This window comes from Watersipora subatra, chromosome 10, assembly GCF_963576615.1.
Source record: "Watersipora subatra chromosome 10, tzWatSuba1.1, whole genome shotgun sequence".
Taxonomy (NCBI): Eukaryota; Metazoa; Bryozoa; class Gymnolaemata; order Cheilostomatida; family Watersiporidae; genus Watersipora; species Watersipora subatra.
Genome location: NC_088717.1, coordinates 7,681,949 through 7,698,903, shown reverse-complemented (window position 1 = coordinate 7,698,903; position 16,955 = coordinate 7,681,949). Strand labels below are relative to the sequence as shown.

General features: G+C 39.1%; 1 protein-coding gene across 1 annotated transcript; it reads right to left on the bottom strand.

The window, feature by feature from the left end:
• Positions 1 to 50: 50 nt before the first annotated feature.
• On the bottom strand, positions 51 to 518 carry LOC137406714 (uncharacterized). Its single transcript, XM_068093331.1, has one exon. It carries the CDS (start codon positions 516 to 518, stop codon positions 51 to 53), a length of 468 nt encoding a protein of 155 aa, XP_067949432.1.
• Positions 519 to 16,955: the final 16,437 nt, after the last annotated feature.

Genomic DNA, 16,955 nt, shown 5'->3' with positions numbered 1-16,955 from the left:
CACTTCTCACATGACAAATCACCCTCAGTTGCTGCCTGGATCTCACCGACTCAAACACCCTCATACATCCGAAATCTAGTAGAGCACTTGTTCAGCATGGCAAGAACAGTTTCAGAATCGACCAACTGGATCACACGGTCAAACTGAAACCTACACTCTTTCTCTATGAGTGTCCGCACACGCTTCGATACCACAGCACCATTTAATTCCATCTGAGGCGTAGACATCTTACCCACCGGAGCGTTGCGACACTTAGACATGATGTTCCTACACCACACCGAACCATCCGAACATTCCCACCGAATGAAAGCAATACAACCGTAAGCAACATCACTCCCATCTGACAGAATCACTAACATAGGCAATCCAACGGCATTGTTTGGCTTGAGACAGCAATCCAATCTGAGCCCTGCAGCTTGGAAAAGATCCTCAAAAAACCGAACCCACTTACTGTGCACAACCTCTGCCAACTTATCATCCCATTGCAGCTTCGCAGTCCAAGTCTCGCGCAGGGGCATTTTACCAATCAAAGTGAAAGGGCTCAGAAAACCAAAAGGTCACAAAACTTCATAGTCTGTTCCAAAACTATACGACGAGTTAGAACATTGGGAATAGCTTTGGGAATGTCAGACTCATGAAGGTTCTCCTGAATATAAACTCCTTTGCACTTGGGAGAGAAGTTTAGGGCTGGACTGAACCTGATGACATCCTCAAAGGGGTCCCAAAGAACACCTAGCCCTCTAGTCATCTCAGATTCACTCTCAACCGAGACTGGCTCCTCACTAGGATCTACTCGAGGCGATTTCTCACCACTTAACAACCATGACTTAACACGGAAGCCCGCTTTGCTTAAGACAGCATTGGTGTCACAAGCTAACTTCACAGCACTTTCTTGTGACTCCACTGAGTCGATTATATCATCAACATATGTGAACCGCCTTAACAAAGCTGCCACTCGTGGATAATCGACTTTAAACATTGAGGCCGCCTTGTACAAAGCTTCACTGGCAATGGCACCTGCTGGTTTGTCACCCATGTTTACCCTCTAGATTGTGTACACATCGGGTGCCCGAGAATCCTCCAGACCCCGCCACAAAAACCTATGACAGTGTTGTTCGGTAGGATGGATGAAAACAGAATTGTACATTTTTCTAATGTCGCCAACCAAAGCCTGAGACTCCTCGCACCAGCGGATAAGCACCCCCATCAAGTTGTTGATATAGGCGTTCGGCCCCTTTGCCAAGAACGAATTCAGAGACTTTCCCCAATAACTTTGAGACGAATTGAAAACTATACGTACAGGTGTTGTCTTTGACTTAGGGTTCAAAACCGGTAAGTAGCTGATGTAAAATCTAGGGCCTGTCCAACTCTTCAAATCACTATCAGACAACTTCTTAGCTACACCACGATCAACCATATCCATGATCTGGTCATGGTAGACCTTTTCCCACTGGACATCTTTCTTCAGAGTTTTCTCAGTACTCTTCAGGGTTGCTAGAGCCGAGGAATAATTATCAGGAAGGTCACTGGGATCTTTAACCCACGGATAACTTGCATACCACACTTGCTTATGGGAATCATATGTGAGATAGTCCCGAATAAGCTGCAACTGTTGCTGCTCCTCAAACAAGTAGGTGTGACCTAAGATTGGACACTTCCCACATTTACAACCCCCACATTTAAGGTTAACTTCAGTGCCCAATGTCTCACCCAGAATGAAATCGCTTACAACAGCCTTTGCAGAACACAACAAAGTATGCAGGGTTTGACCTTTCTCAGAACATCGACCACCATGACAGTCAGGAGTTGGATTGAGGACCAACATACAACAATGAGTCAGGACCTGCTGCATATCCTTTGTGAAAACAGTTCTGTTTGGCAAACTGGGATGGCTCCCAACCAGGCACCGCTCAAAAACACCTTCCATGATGCTCAAGTGCTCTCCACACTTGGAAACTTCGATCTTAGGGAAATAACCATGATAGTCTGTCCTAATCAACACATCAACTACACTGCCTCACTGCAACGACTGAGTCTCATCACTAGGGAACAACTGCTGCACAGCATTGAGATCCAATGGTGACACTGGACCAGTTATCTGATCCATGCCATGAGCTAATATTGGCTTGGCATCACCAGCAGAGGAGTAAAGAGGGGACTCATAGATAAAAGATTCACGTTGACTGTCTTTGTTGCTGTTACCTACAATATCAAGAATTCCATTGCGGCTTTTCTTAGCCCCAAGGCGATGAGCTGCTTCATGTGTTATGTAGGTAGCATCAGAGCCACCATCAAAGAATACGTTAACATATGTACTATTTACAGTTTTAACCTTTGCTATGGGAAGCACACAATTTGAGCCATTACTGCTGTTTGACACATCACTGCTAGTAGTAGTGTTACACTGGCTCTGATTACATAACAAGTGATGATGATTGTTAGCTTTACAGTGTATACAAGCGGTCTTTTCAGAACAAAATTCCTATGATGAAGCGTACTGAAACATCTGAAGCATGCTTTACACTTTTTCAATGCTTAAAGCTAATCCTGAATGGAAAGCTTGATAAATTCTGAACAGTTTTGTGTGCTTACATAAATTACCCTCAGAGAAGTGAATAACACAATCAACATTCACACGGTTTGGTACAGGTTTAGTAGTAGTAGTACCATTCGTAGCAGAACAAGTATCAGTAGTAGTGTTTTGCTTAGTAGTAGTATTGAACGTCCTAGCAACAGTTTTCGGTTTGGAAAACTGCTGGCCTCTACCATATGACATGTCAGGTTTACTTGAAGGCTTTTCAGCCCTACGAAGACTAATACTCCGCTTTACCTTTAGAAAGTCCATAAATGCCTGAAATGGATGCAGTTTTTCAGAATTGGATAAAGAATGAAATCTTTCCTCCCACGACTCACAAATGTTAGGGGGTAAGCATTCACAAACCTCATCAACCTGAATCATTGTGACACACTCCAGATTACCAATCTGTTTCAACTGACTGAATCCCATCTCGACGTCGTTGACCAAATGAACTAACCCATTTAGATCGCCAGTCTTTACTGGCTTCAACCGACGGAGGTCATTAAACACCAGCTGAACACTCAGACTAACGTCATCATAAATTTCAACAAGACGAGACCAGATGTCACCGTAAGCGCCGGGGTCATACGAGTAGATGGGTCGAACATGATACACAGGGGCACCAGACAAAGCGTCTTTCAAAGCATGTGAACGTTCTAAGTCATTATCATAATACATGGATGTATAATTTAACCATACAGCTTTAAACTCTGGCCACTCACCCCTAACACCTGAAAACTTTGGGGGGTCAGGTCGTTTATAGCGTGAGCTAGCCATAGATGAATTACTAACATGATCAGAATGCGTGTTAGGATGTAATTCAGAACTAGTCAGAGTACCCTGTGTCTGAAAATTGTCTATCTGCCCTGAGACAGTAGTGCTGCCATGCTGTTCAGTGAGATCAGGAGTAAAGGAAGTATGCGATGGATGAGCAATGGGTGTTTGATTATGAGTGTTAGTCCCTACAAAAACTGATCGAGAGGCACTATCACCATCTAGTGCTTGCTTACTTTTTGTAAATCCAGTTACTTTAGACACTTGATGAGACAACTCTAATATAGAATTGGTTAGAATATCTAATATATCAGTTATATCATAATTAGATCCTAATTTAACTCTACACTGCTCATGCTTAGAAGTAAGTTCACTGATGCACTTTTGACCTTTGGCTATGACATCTCCACTAGATAGAGAACTGCTATCATCACTTAAAAATTGTTTCAGTTCATCTGTAGCCTGGTCAGCTAAACGTAACGGAAGACTAATTAAAGACTGTAATTCAGCGTGTTCTTTAGCAGCACAAAAATCATGATACAGTTTACACACAGTGGTAACCTCTACATTTACAGACTGAAAATACTCTACACAAGTCATACCATTTACTTTCTGATATGGTTCAAGCTCAAAACTACAGTCAGAAGCATCTTCAAGGGCTTCTAGGTAATCGTAGTGTACATTAGTGAACTGATTACGGTAGAGATCTACTAACGACTTGTGAAGATGATCTGCTTCAGAGCTAGAGTGATCAGAGATAGCTTGTTTGAGAGAATTTATTTGTCGAGTGATCTTAGACTTAAGAGATTTCCGTGATTCCTTGAGCTTTTTAAGTGTAGCTTCCATACCGGAGTTTAGCGGTGGTAAGCAGACGTATAATACTTAGCGGCAAGCACCCACATCGACGTAACTCCTCAATCTTCACCTTCAGCTTCAACTATTTGTTACTGTGCCGGAATAGAATTCTATGGGTTTGTCAACAGTTACTTCCAGGTTCTTTGATTGTGTACATTTATTACTGATTGGAAGAAGTTTGTGACCTAAACAGTAAATGAACTTATAAGAAACGTGAGACATAAAACAATGTACACATGTAAAACAATGAACAGCGATAAATTAAACTACATATAAAACACAAGACATGAGCTAAATACATGATAGTTAAGAGAACATAAAATCTTACAAATAGTGAGGGAAGCGGAATCCTTCCGGCATAAAAGTATTAATATAGATATAAATTCGGCTTCTGGCGTGTGTGATAAAATCTGACAGTGATGCTTTAACGGTCGTCACTGTCAGCCAAAGCAGTTAAACATGTTGCTGTTATAATCTCATGATGTTATAAAACTGATTGTTGCACACAGCCAGATAAAAACTTGGTCAGCCGACACCTTGGTTAAAACTAACTTGGGTGTTGTACAAGATACACGAAAGCCTCAGCTTTATCTCTAATTGTATGACATAATTTAAAGGCTACAGATAGCTAAATTCGTGCACACATATAATTAATAGATTTAAATATCTCCTTCGCATTAATACATGTAGCTATAAAATTGGACAATAGACAAGACAAAATTAAAAAGCATGACACATTCTAATACAATTATATCATGTTAGTAGTAGTACTATTAAATCATGTTACTAGTAGTAATATTATATCATGTTACTATTGGTAATTTTATACCATGTTACTAGTAGTGCTATTATACCATGTTACTAGTAGTGCTATTATATCATGTCACTAGTAGTACTGTTATATCATGTCATTAGTAGTACTATTATATTATGTCACTAGTAGTACTCTTATACCATGTCACTAGTAGTACTATTATATCGTGTCACTAGTAGTACTATTATATCATGTTACTAGTAGTACTATTATAGCATGTTACTAGCAGTACTATTATATCATGTCACTATAATAGTACTATTATATCATGTTACTAGTAGTACTATTATACCATGTTACTAGTAGTACTATTATAGCATGTTACTAGCAGTACTATTATATCATGTCACTAATAGTACTATTATATCATGTTACTAGTAGTACTATTATATCATGTTACTAGTAGTACTATTATGTCATGTTACTAGTAGTACTATTATAGCATATCACTAGTAATACTTTTTTATCACGCTACTAGTAGTACTGTTGTGGAAGTAACCGCTGACTAGCCATTTGCATCTTGGTTCTGCCCACAAGTTCTGGTAGACTGAATGAGTATTAGCTCTCAAGCCCAGCTGTATTTGTGGCAACCAGTGTGACTGGTTAATAAGTACAGTCATACTTCAACTTACGAGCTTAATGCGTTCCGAGACTGAGCTCGTATGTCAATTTGCTCGCATGTTGGTGCAATTCATTTATATATAGAACAATTAAATATATATTGATTGGTTTCCATACTCTAAAAAAAGCAAACAAAACACTCAAAACAAGATATTGTAACAGAAAGAACATGTTGGTTATTGTCCTTACGTACTACATGTTTTCAAAAAGCAACAAATAAAAAATAATGCAAGGAAATGTGATTAATTAAAATGTAAAATTAAATACATACAATAGCAGTTAACACTCGCATTTGCCAGGGAAGGAGATGTAAGTTATCCTTCGTTACAACAGTTGACTTTGATAAAATTGGATTTTATCAAAGTGTTAAAAGACAATCTTAAAAGCAAACCTAAAAGCAAACTTTCATTTTCAACTAAACGTAATTAAAATTTCTTCGGCGTTCATAGTTTGAAGTTTCTCGCTGATTAACGAGAAATTTTTCCTTTTTTTCGCTTTCACGACTAGCCGGCCGTTTTAAGATAAACCTATTTAAGGATGTTTGCCTTTGTCGCCCTTGCAACATGTTGCGATTAGGACAAACACAGGTTTCGTCACAAATGGTTAATGCACGGCCACTAGCCAACTTGTCCGAATGTCTATTAAACAGTTTGGATAGATAGCGCCGGCCTTTTCACATAGCATCATTTCAGTTACGCTGTCACCGGCCAATTGTTTGTCCAATGCCATCAGTGATTGTGAAGATCGCTGCACCGTTTAGAAACTATGGTTAGAAACTAAATGCCCTGAATATAATCCTTCTGTTTGATAATTATGAATGTATTTCTGTCATATTGCCGAGCTAGCTCAATCACGCATACCCATTTCGCATAACTTTCAATATTTTTCCGTTTAATATCGACTGTTATCATTTGCTTTTTCTTTGTATTATCTTTCATTTTACTGGCAAACTTTCGGTCTACGCACAGTACTTTTAATTCACACAATTCTGCACAGAAAATCGTGCACAAAAAAACACGGTACAACACGGTTCACCTGAGCAGTTGAAAAATACAGAGTGATGCTATTCTCATAAAACACCTCCGGCATACTTGGCAACTGACTCAAGTGCTCGTATCTCAAACATGGCTCGTATGTTAGTGCTAAAACTTGTTTGAAAGCTGGCTCGTATCTCAAGTTTCTCGTACGTTGGAGCACTCGTAAGTTGAAGTATTATTGTATGTATCTTCATTACTCAAGTTTGATAAGCATGGAAAGGCAAAACATTCAAGTACAATTCAATGCAATCAAGTTTAATGCTGAAACAAGTTTACAAATCATGAATATCCAAACAGTTACACTTGTAAAAGCATGAGTGTCAAAGAAATATCTATATACATGTATATATATACATGTATATAGATATTTCTTATATATATATATATATAAGACTAGTAGTATATATAGATTAGATATATAGATATATATATATCTGTTTGCACAATCTGCCCAGAAGTTAATTAATGTTACCGAGCTGTTCTTTAAGGTGATATGGAATCTAGTTCTTTGCCTGGTAGTTATTGGCTTTGTAGTTTGCAGTTCCTTCTTCTGTGGTCTTTGTTTTCCACCAACACTGGAGCCCAATTGGTTATATAGCAAGTGCTGAGTGTTAGTTCACGGGCTTTCCATGCAAGCTGGTTTCTGAATTACAGGGCTAATCGAAAATAGCTGAAGGCATATGGTAAAACAGGAAGCTTAGCTTAGTAAATCCATCACAATCTCCACTCCTAGATGTCGTGCCAATATTGGCTTACCAGTTTCAATGAAGGATGGATTATGGATCCAGCTCAAATGTTGACAACCCGATTCTAACCTTCAGTTACAATGCTTATTTTTATTGATAACGCAGCTTGTTAGAGTGTGTTGAATGTTCTAAGTAGGGTTGATGCTATAGCAGGCTTTGAGACCAAAAATAGAGGCATCCGAGACTCTCCATGTAAGTCTGTAAACTTAGTGACATCTACAGTAGCATGCTAATATGTTTTTTTTAAGGTTTTCAAGCTAAATAAAACACATGATCCTTTAACGAAGAAGGCCTTTTCTTTCAGACAGAACTCGTTCTTCCCAAGACATGTCGAGATTATTAAAATGCTGATTGAGGCAGCATATGCTGGTGCTGGATTTTCTTTGGCACTAATTTGCTTTTCCATGTCATTAGGAGAATCATTCCTTAGCTGGTCGACATCCGAGATGGCTCTGGGTGTATTCAGTTTTCCAGTTGGAGCAGATACCCTAGTAAACAGCTTGAGACGACATCAGTTGAATGTACCTTAACCAGCAACTTTGTAAGTGCTGGGGTCAAATACCTTTTTGATAATGTATAGCCCACCAAACTTCGGTATGAGTTTTGGGTGAATTCCTTTTTGTCTTCATTTTTTTCACACTGAAACCAGATCGTTTTATTTGAAGATGGCATTCTCTCTATTAGATATTCTACAAGGTAGCATTTTTGAGTGCAAATCAACCTGTGAACAGTACCTAATTGATTTTGCATATGTGAAGCATAGTCGCTTTGTGTAGTTTTATCGACATTGCGTGTACCACCTATTAACTGGTCAGGTAGCCTACATTCCTCCAGCATCAAATATTTGCAGCTTCCTCGGTTGCTGTATGTGGGGTTGCTCTGAAGGTCCTCATGATCTGTGGTAGCATAATGTTCCAGTTTTTTTGAGCTTCTATCTGACTGAGTAAAGACAGGTAAGGCAATCACCCAAAGTCTGATTTTGTACGTTCTACCATTATATCGAGGATGATATGCCGTTTTCTGAGTTTTAATGATTTCCCACATACCACATACATGTAGTTCTGTCATGAGATCACTTTCAAACTATGTTCCTCAGCCACTGTAGAGCTCTGCAGCTAATCCAAAGTAGCAAAAGACTTGGCTATCTAAAGCCTCTGCAGCTATAGGAGCTTTAGCATCAGGTAGAGGTATAGGTTTATGCTAACAAGTAAAATAGTCTGCCAACACTAGCACACATCTGTTTTTTGAGTGATCAAAAGTAGTAATCTCACTGGGTCGATTGCAACTTTTTGCTAGGGACGGCTAACCCAGAGAGGTAAATTACTTGAAGAATGATGCAAACCTTCGGACTTCACTCGCTGGCAAACCTCGTAGCTGTTAACCAGACGTCAAACACTAGAAGTCATTCTTGGTTAGTACCATGTCAGTCTAAGTCTCCAGAGAGTCCTCATTATCCCACCATGAGTAAGGGTATGTGTGTTCCACACTACCCAATTGCGCGTGTTCATAGGACAAAGTATCACCTCCCAAGATCTTTTTCCAGCAAGAACATAAGTTACCAGCTTTTGATCCTTTTTTATTCGCATTAAAAAGAGGATGTTGCTAAACTTTCATAATTCTGTACTGCCAAGATTGACTACGGTTGAATCCAGAGACGGTTGATTTTTGACGGCGTTGTAAATAATCGCAATATCACTTGGGAGCAGCTGAGCCTGATACAATTCATCAGAGAATGTGAATTATTAGTGGAGATTAGTGAATGTTGGTTGCTATCCATTAGTTGATTAGCGGAGTAATCTACATAATGTTGGCTGCTCCAGATCATTCTGGCAGCCATCACTAGTGCTGGAATCTTTGACCGTGCAACTACCATCTCCATCAATTAGGACTCAGCTGACAGTTTGTGATGACTCTGGTCTGCTCCTAGCTGATACTTCAGTATGTACCAACAACTTGATGAATGCGCTTTTCATCCAATAAATCATCAGTACATTTTTGTGTAATCAACTTCTCTCCAGCAATCTTAGTACACGCAGTTTTCATTTTGCCCTTTTTCTGATTGTTGATTTTGAATTTGGCCTATGCTTGTTTCTCCACAGAGTTTGGAGACCCTGTCACATTTGGTGCAGTCATGGCATGACCTCCTTGATAACTCATCAGTGTTTTCATGTTTGCTCCATGATCGGTGCTCTATCGGAAAAGTGAATTTACACAAGATCTCTAAACGCCTTGTCAACTGGGCAGAAAGCGAAGCCCTCCCGCATAATCATAAAAGGGAAGCATGATAAAGCTGTAAACCCTTTACCATACAAATATGGACACAATGAGCTAGACCTTTGACAAGGGCTAACAGTTTTTTCCGGGTTACAAAACAGTTTTGCTGAACAGGTGCCAAAGCATGACGATAATAAGATATACCCATTTCTGGTTATCTTGAATTTGAGACAAAATTGCACCAACCCCATTAAAAGAAACATCTGTGTCTAGGATATAATTAAAAGCCGGAGTTGGATAACCCAGAACTGGTGCGATTAACAGCGATTGCTCCTGCATGTTGAAAGCTGCATGGCACTCTTCAGTCTATTCAAACTTGGCTGTTTTACTGGTTAACTTTGTCAGTGATCAGGTTTTGTTAGTAAATTCCCGGACATACTGTTGTTAGTAACCAACAGTCCCAAGAAAAGGTTGTAGATTGGTCACATTTTTTGGAGATGGCCAAGTAGCAACAGCAGATATTTTCTTTGGATTGGTTGCATTGGTTACTATTAAAACTAACTATATGTTTCAAAGTTGCCACTTCTTCTTGAAAGAGATTGCATTTGAATGGCTTAAGCTTGAGTTTTGCCAACCGAAGTCGATATAGGACCTCTTCAAGGATGAGGTAATGTTCTTCGAAGTTGTTGCCCATGACTATAACATTGTCTAGATATAGCAGCAAAGTCTTCCAATGGAATTCTTGTAACACTTGCTGCTCCATCATTAGTTGAAATGTTGCAGGGGCTGCGGTCAAACTGAATGGCAACACTTTCCATCTCCACAGGCCTGATCTTGTGCAAAATGCTGATTTATCCTTAGCATTGACATCTAACGAAATTTGCGTATATCCGCTCATGAGATATGGTGTGGAGAAGAGTTTGCTGCCAACCAAGGCCTCCAGGCTTTCATCTATATGAGGCAGGGGATGGTTATCCTGAACTGTAATAGCATTTAATCTGCAATAGTCAATACAAACATCCAGCAGCTATCTTTCGTTTTTACGAGCACAACAGGAGAGCTCCATGATCCATATGCAAGCTCAAAAGACCTTGCTTCGGCAATTCATGAACTCGCTTGCTGACCTCAGCTTTTTTCTTCACTCCTAAACATTTTTGTGTTTACTTAATTAGCTTCGACACTGCCTTTACAGGAATGGAACGTTTCATGGATGAATTCAGTCTTTGATCAAAGTCACCTTTAGAAAAAATGTCACTGAAGTTATGCAAAAACTTGGCAATCGCTTCGCGTTGTGAAAGCTGAGAACATGCTTCAGTTGCGTCTTCATACAGGCTCTTTAAGTGAGATGGGATAACAGGAATATTTTCATGTGACATAAGCCTCCTGTGGTTCCCATTCATCATAATCTGTCTCTTTTCCAAGCTGGCACATTGCACTATAATAGAGCCGGCATTGAGATGCTATATTTTTACTGCGTGATTAATGCATCTAACAAAATATTTTCTATCTGTGTTCCTTTTACCCACACAAGCAGCAATAGCTATGCTATGCTTACTCGCAACTCCTGTGTCCTCTACTATGCCAACAAGAGTATAAATTCTATTCAACAATTCAGATGTAGCAGAAATAGATTCATTAGTTATTACCTGTACTCTACTGAAAAATCTATACCACACTGGCTGGTGCATCCAAGGTGTTTGCCGTTCATTACTATAGTAGATTCAAAACAACCAAGGAGGCACTTGTGGCTCACTAAAGAGGCCATTCCAAGTATAGCATCTGCCTCAATCTCAACAATGACAAAGTCTAATTTGATTGGTTCTGACCTTAATCTGCTAGCTAATCCTATCTGTCCATAAAATTTCAAACCACATCTACATGTATCTACCAAAGTGTCTATAGTGTGTTTGCGTGCCAGCAATCCGCCAAAAGTCCACCAATTTACTATAGCAGATCATCATACACTCGCCTTGCCAACAAGTTGAGATTACTTTTACTGTCTACTAAATAGTGTACTGGCCAGCGTTTAACTTCTCTTGGAATATTGAGTTCAAAAGCAATGGCTGCAAAATTTATGCATGAATGTTCTGCATCAACCCTAGTACTGCAATTAGATTGACCTATCGGAGGCTTCATAGAATTGCTAGAACAATACAGAGGCAAGGGAAAAAATCAGGTGTCTTAATGATTGGTTGCGATTGTTGCAACTCACCAGGACTGTCTGTGTGGCTCATTCTCGTTCTTCACTTGCACTTATCAGGTTTTCTGTAACGGGAATATGACACCAGTACACCCATTTTAGCCATGTAGCCTCAAGAGTGAACCTTGCTAGTTTTCCTGATTAAAGTCTGTTGATGGTGGTGGCCGTTTCCTTTGTATTGTACAACTTCTCATCAGGTAAGAGGAGTCTTCACATCTGAAGCAACGCCTGACTATAGGATTTGACACTTGCTGTGTTATTGCTCCTTTGCTCTAGAGCAGCAGTCCGGTCAGACTGATCTTTTTTCAGCGTTGTCTGTTTTGCTATTTCTAATGACATGGAGCGTAGCACCTCAGCCATATTTGACTCAGTGCAGTCAGTGCTGTTTTAAGGAGCTCCGCAGCTAATACCACTCTGATTATTTATTTGGATATCTGTAGAAAAATCTGTAGTCCTTGGTAACTGCACTGTTTAGCCCCAGCTATTTCATAATGTTTTGCTGTGGTGATGGCTTTTTGAGATTTGAGGCCCTGCTAAGCAGCAGGTGCCGCCAAAGTGCAGTGTCATCCAAAACTCGTTGGAAGGGTTCCAATGCCATATCGTTTTCTGCAACACCACTAGTGGCTAACTTGGAAAGCCTCTCCATTCTGTTACCCAATGATAGGTAATGTTCTTCTGCTCTTCGGTCTAAATAGTGTAGTTGCTCTCTTGCTTCAGACGCAGACAGTCTAAACATCTGTAGCAGCTTCCTATTTACTTCAGCAACCGTGTCAGCTTTTCTTCAGCCTTTGGCAGTTTGCTCCGAGCAGGATCTTAGCTGTATTAGTGCGACTCTGTCATCTCATAAGCTCAGCACATAGATTTCAGTAAACTATTTTATAAACAAGTCTACATCCTCGTGCTCGTCAAAGTGTGGTAACCTGAGGTCCACTCGATGACTGAGTGTAAAGTTTGAAACTTCAAACTTTTTGTTATAGACTTTGCCTAGTTGTTTGGTGAGTGTGCCCAATAAATTATGGAATGACTCGCCATTATTACACTTCTTTGGAGCAGACTCGACCGACCTTGTTGAATGCAGCTGCTCTGTTGGTTGGGGTGTGGAAACAGTTAAACAAGCCATATCCTTGAGTCCATCTTCTGTTGAAAACTATATGTGCTTACTGACAGCCTGCCTGTTCTGCAGTTCAAAAGCATATTTCCGGTACATATTATCAAGGAAGACTGCACTGTCGATGTGTCTTGATGTGCTGGAATGCATTATCGTACTTTTCAGACTATTAGTGGCTACTTTTTACTGATGATTTGAGCCATGCGGCTTATAAAAGGGTGCGACTATTCTGTGGCTTTTTCTTTCACCGCTAGGGCACATTAACCAAAATATTCGGTTAGTGCGCCTCTAGCGGTAAAAGAAAAAATGAAACAATACTTAATGGTACTGTTCCGTTAGGCACTAGGTTAAAAAGCGTCAGTTAATACGAAACAATGTCGTTAGGCACTGCTCCATTTTAAACAGCAAAGTTGCTGCCGTGTTAAAAAGCACCGTTCTGAGTTCTGCGGCCTATACAAAGGTGCGGCCTATGTATTGTTTTATTATTGGTTTTTGGAAAATAAAGCATATGCAGTTTATATAAGGGTGCGGTTTATTGTCCGAAAGGTACGGTACTTGCTTTGGCTGTTCATCAGCTGCAGTACCAGTAAATGGATTAGCCATGTCTCAGAATGGGTTACTGGCTGACAGGAATGGGTTGGTAGACATTCTGTGATCTCTGCCTTAAGCCATTATCTCTTTTCAGAGAGCTGTTTACCAATTACAGAATCCCACTGCTGCCACCAATGTTGTAGAAGTCAGATGGTTTTTATTTTGGTTTTTTCCATGTGTATTAATTGTGTCAAATTACAAAATCATATGTGCCAGTAGATCATCTGTTTTGCTATGATTATCATGAAAACACTGCTTTCCTTGTAATCCTAGCAAAAAGATTTTATTTAGCCATAACATACTTGCACATTATTTTACATTTACATTTAATCACCTTTACGATTGTTTTATTTTTTCTCTTAATTTATTTCAACTGCACTAAACAGTTTTTTCACAAAACTACACTACATTTTCCTTGAATCTGATTATGATCAACAGATTACTTTATCGCTTGCACGCTTGGCTCTTAGCTTGTGTTCCACAATCATTGGCTGTTAGCTTGTGTTCCACCATCATTGAATATAAACAAAACTTTGCTTTATTTACGGTTTCTACGTTATTTCTTTCAAGTAACGTTAAATCTTCAATTAGTTCTATTTAAAGCATCGTTGCTTGTATGAATATAGCCTATTTTTAGTTTAATGTTTATTTTAATATGGATTTAGTATATTAACATGCATAAGTTCCTTTCCCCAACAGACGAATTTTGAGCTCTGCTATACACTCGTTTCACAAAAGTTCATTACACTACTTGCATTGTGGATTGGCTTATACATTTTACCTTTGAATCCAATGACTTCTTGATTCGTGATTGATTTCACATTTCATAACAAACATAAATACAGTACTATTTTACTGTACTATCGCGTAAGGTTATAATTATCAGTTATTCTTCACTCTTATTTATTAAATTTATTTGCTTCTATAAAGTTTGTATAAATTTATAAGTTTATGATATAAGTTTGCAACGTTTATTTTTTATTTACTACAGATTTAGGTTTTTTTAAACAAAATTAACTTAATTTGAATATATTATTCAAAGATTAAGCATTGCTAATTTTTCATCCACTGCTATTATCACTTGGTTAATTTCCAATTTTTTTCTATTGTTAGTTAGATATTATTGTTAAAGTCTTTTGAATTTTTACTGTTACATAAATAGTTATATACATGTACATATTTTTTTAATTTTACGATTCAAATTTTTCTATTATTTTAATTTATTTGTACAAAGACAAGATTTGTATTGTTGAAATTTCAAAATTACATTGTTAAATAATGTGCAGGTACATACCTTGATACGACACTGTAGAATGCTCTCATCTGTGAGTTGCCGTATAGCTTATATGTCATAGCACCGAAAGCCAATAAAGCTGTAAATTCTATACTGTTAATCTGATAGCTTTAATACCATGGCAAAAGCATCACTTACCTTAACTTCTAGTTCTAGCCTCTCACCATTGCCTTAGACATCGTTAGGCTACATAAGACCTCAAAACACGATTACACACCATGCCCCCTCTCCTAGAAAAAGGCCACCTCAGAAGATTCTAATTTCATATATTGTCGTTTCCAATCAAGTTACAAACTTCCAAAATTAAAACTACAATTTTCCCTTTATCCTAAATACTCTATTATCTCTTTCTCTTCCCAAGGATTCTTCTCTGCAGCTAGGTCAAAGGTTTTGGACTCCTCTTGACCAGTGCAGGCATCTGTCGCACTGACAGGCTTGTTGCTTTTATACAACCCTGGGGTCTCAAAAGACTCCTCCAGGGAGCTTTTAGCAACGCCTACAGTTTTCACCCTGCCTTCTCCGCACTCAAGCTTTCCTCCCTAGAATTGCCCTCCAGGCTTGGATTACAAGAGCCAGGTTCAGCAGCCTTCTCTGCTTAAGCATGGACGCCGGCAGAAACGCTGTCCACCGCGGGCCTAGCCTTCGCAAATCTAGCGGGCAAATGGGCTTTCACCTTGCCCATTTCAGCTAAGACCCCTTGGAGGGCGACAGAGCTCTCATACTCCTCACTCAATTCTATTTCCTCCTTCTCTAACTCTCTAATCTGCTCCTTGAACCTGCACTGTAACCTTTCTCTCCTTAACCTAATAATTTTCCTTTTCTCCTCAAATTTATTCTCATCCAAAAAAGGTGTCGCTTTCTATTTCATCTAAAAACTCATTAACTTTGCTCAGTATAGAGACTTTCTGAACTTTCCCACTGTTCTTTATTACACCGTCATAACTAGCACCAGATCGAGAAATTGATTCACTAGCTGACATTATGTCTAATTCTCTTTCTAAACTCTGAGTGGAGGAACCTTTTTAGATAATATTCCATTATCTGTAGGATTGAGCTGACGGCTGATGGTGTGAGTTGTGCAAAAAATATCGATATCTTCTTCATCTTCCATCTTGTCCAATTCTTCATCTAGTCCTACAGGTAATCTACTGAGAGCATCAGCGTTTTGGTGATACTTGCCAGATCTATGTTCTATAGTATAGTTGTATTGGTTGAGTAGTAATGCCCATCTAGATAATCGGATGGTTGCTAGTGTTGGAACTCTTTTTGTTGATCCAAACAAGGCTAGAAGAGGCTTATGGTCTGTGACTAAATTAAGTTGTCTCCCTTAAGGAAACTGGTGGAATTTCTTTAGAGCAAAAACGATAGAGAATACCTTTTTCTGAACTTGTCCATACTTCTTTTGCGTGTTGCTGAGGGTTTTTGAGATGTTGGAGATTGGTCTCTCTTTACCGTCAGCATACTGGTGAAATAGTGCAGCTCCTATTCCAGTCTCCAAAGCATCACAGGAGCTTTCGATGTCTAATGCTGGATCAAAATTGGTTAACACTTGGTCTGTTGAAAGCATCCTTTTAATCTTGTTAAAACTTGTCTGCTGCTGTGGGCTCCAACTCTATTTCTTATCTTTGCGAGTCAATCTGTGTAGTGGCTCCGTTATTGCTGTTAAGTTAGGTAGAAATTTGCTGTAAAATTGTGTAGATTCTAAAAAAGATCGCAGCTCTGTCCTATCAGTAGGTGGTGGCATCTGCATGACTGCGTCTGCTTTCCTCCCTTTAACTATTTCATTGGGAGTGAGCTTGTGTCCCAGATACTCAACTGTAGCTTGTGCTAAACAAAATTTCTCCAACTTGCATCTCAGTCTATTGTCAGATAGCTTTTGTAGTAGTTTTTTTAGATTTTATAGATGGTTGTTAGCATCAGACCCACTGATAAAAATTTTATTCAGCTTGAGTGCAACTCCTGGTACATCTTGTGTGAGTCATTTCATAATCTTTTGAAAATGACCTGGTACTGATCTAATGCCAAAAGGAAGTCTCTTCTGTAGCAGAACTCCTCTATGTGTAAATAATGCAAGCTTTCTTTGGCTCTCTGGTTTTAAGGTTATTTAGTTATACGCATCTGCC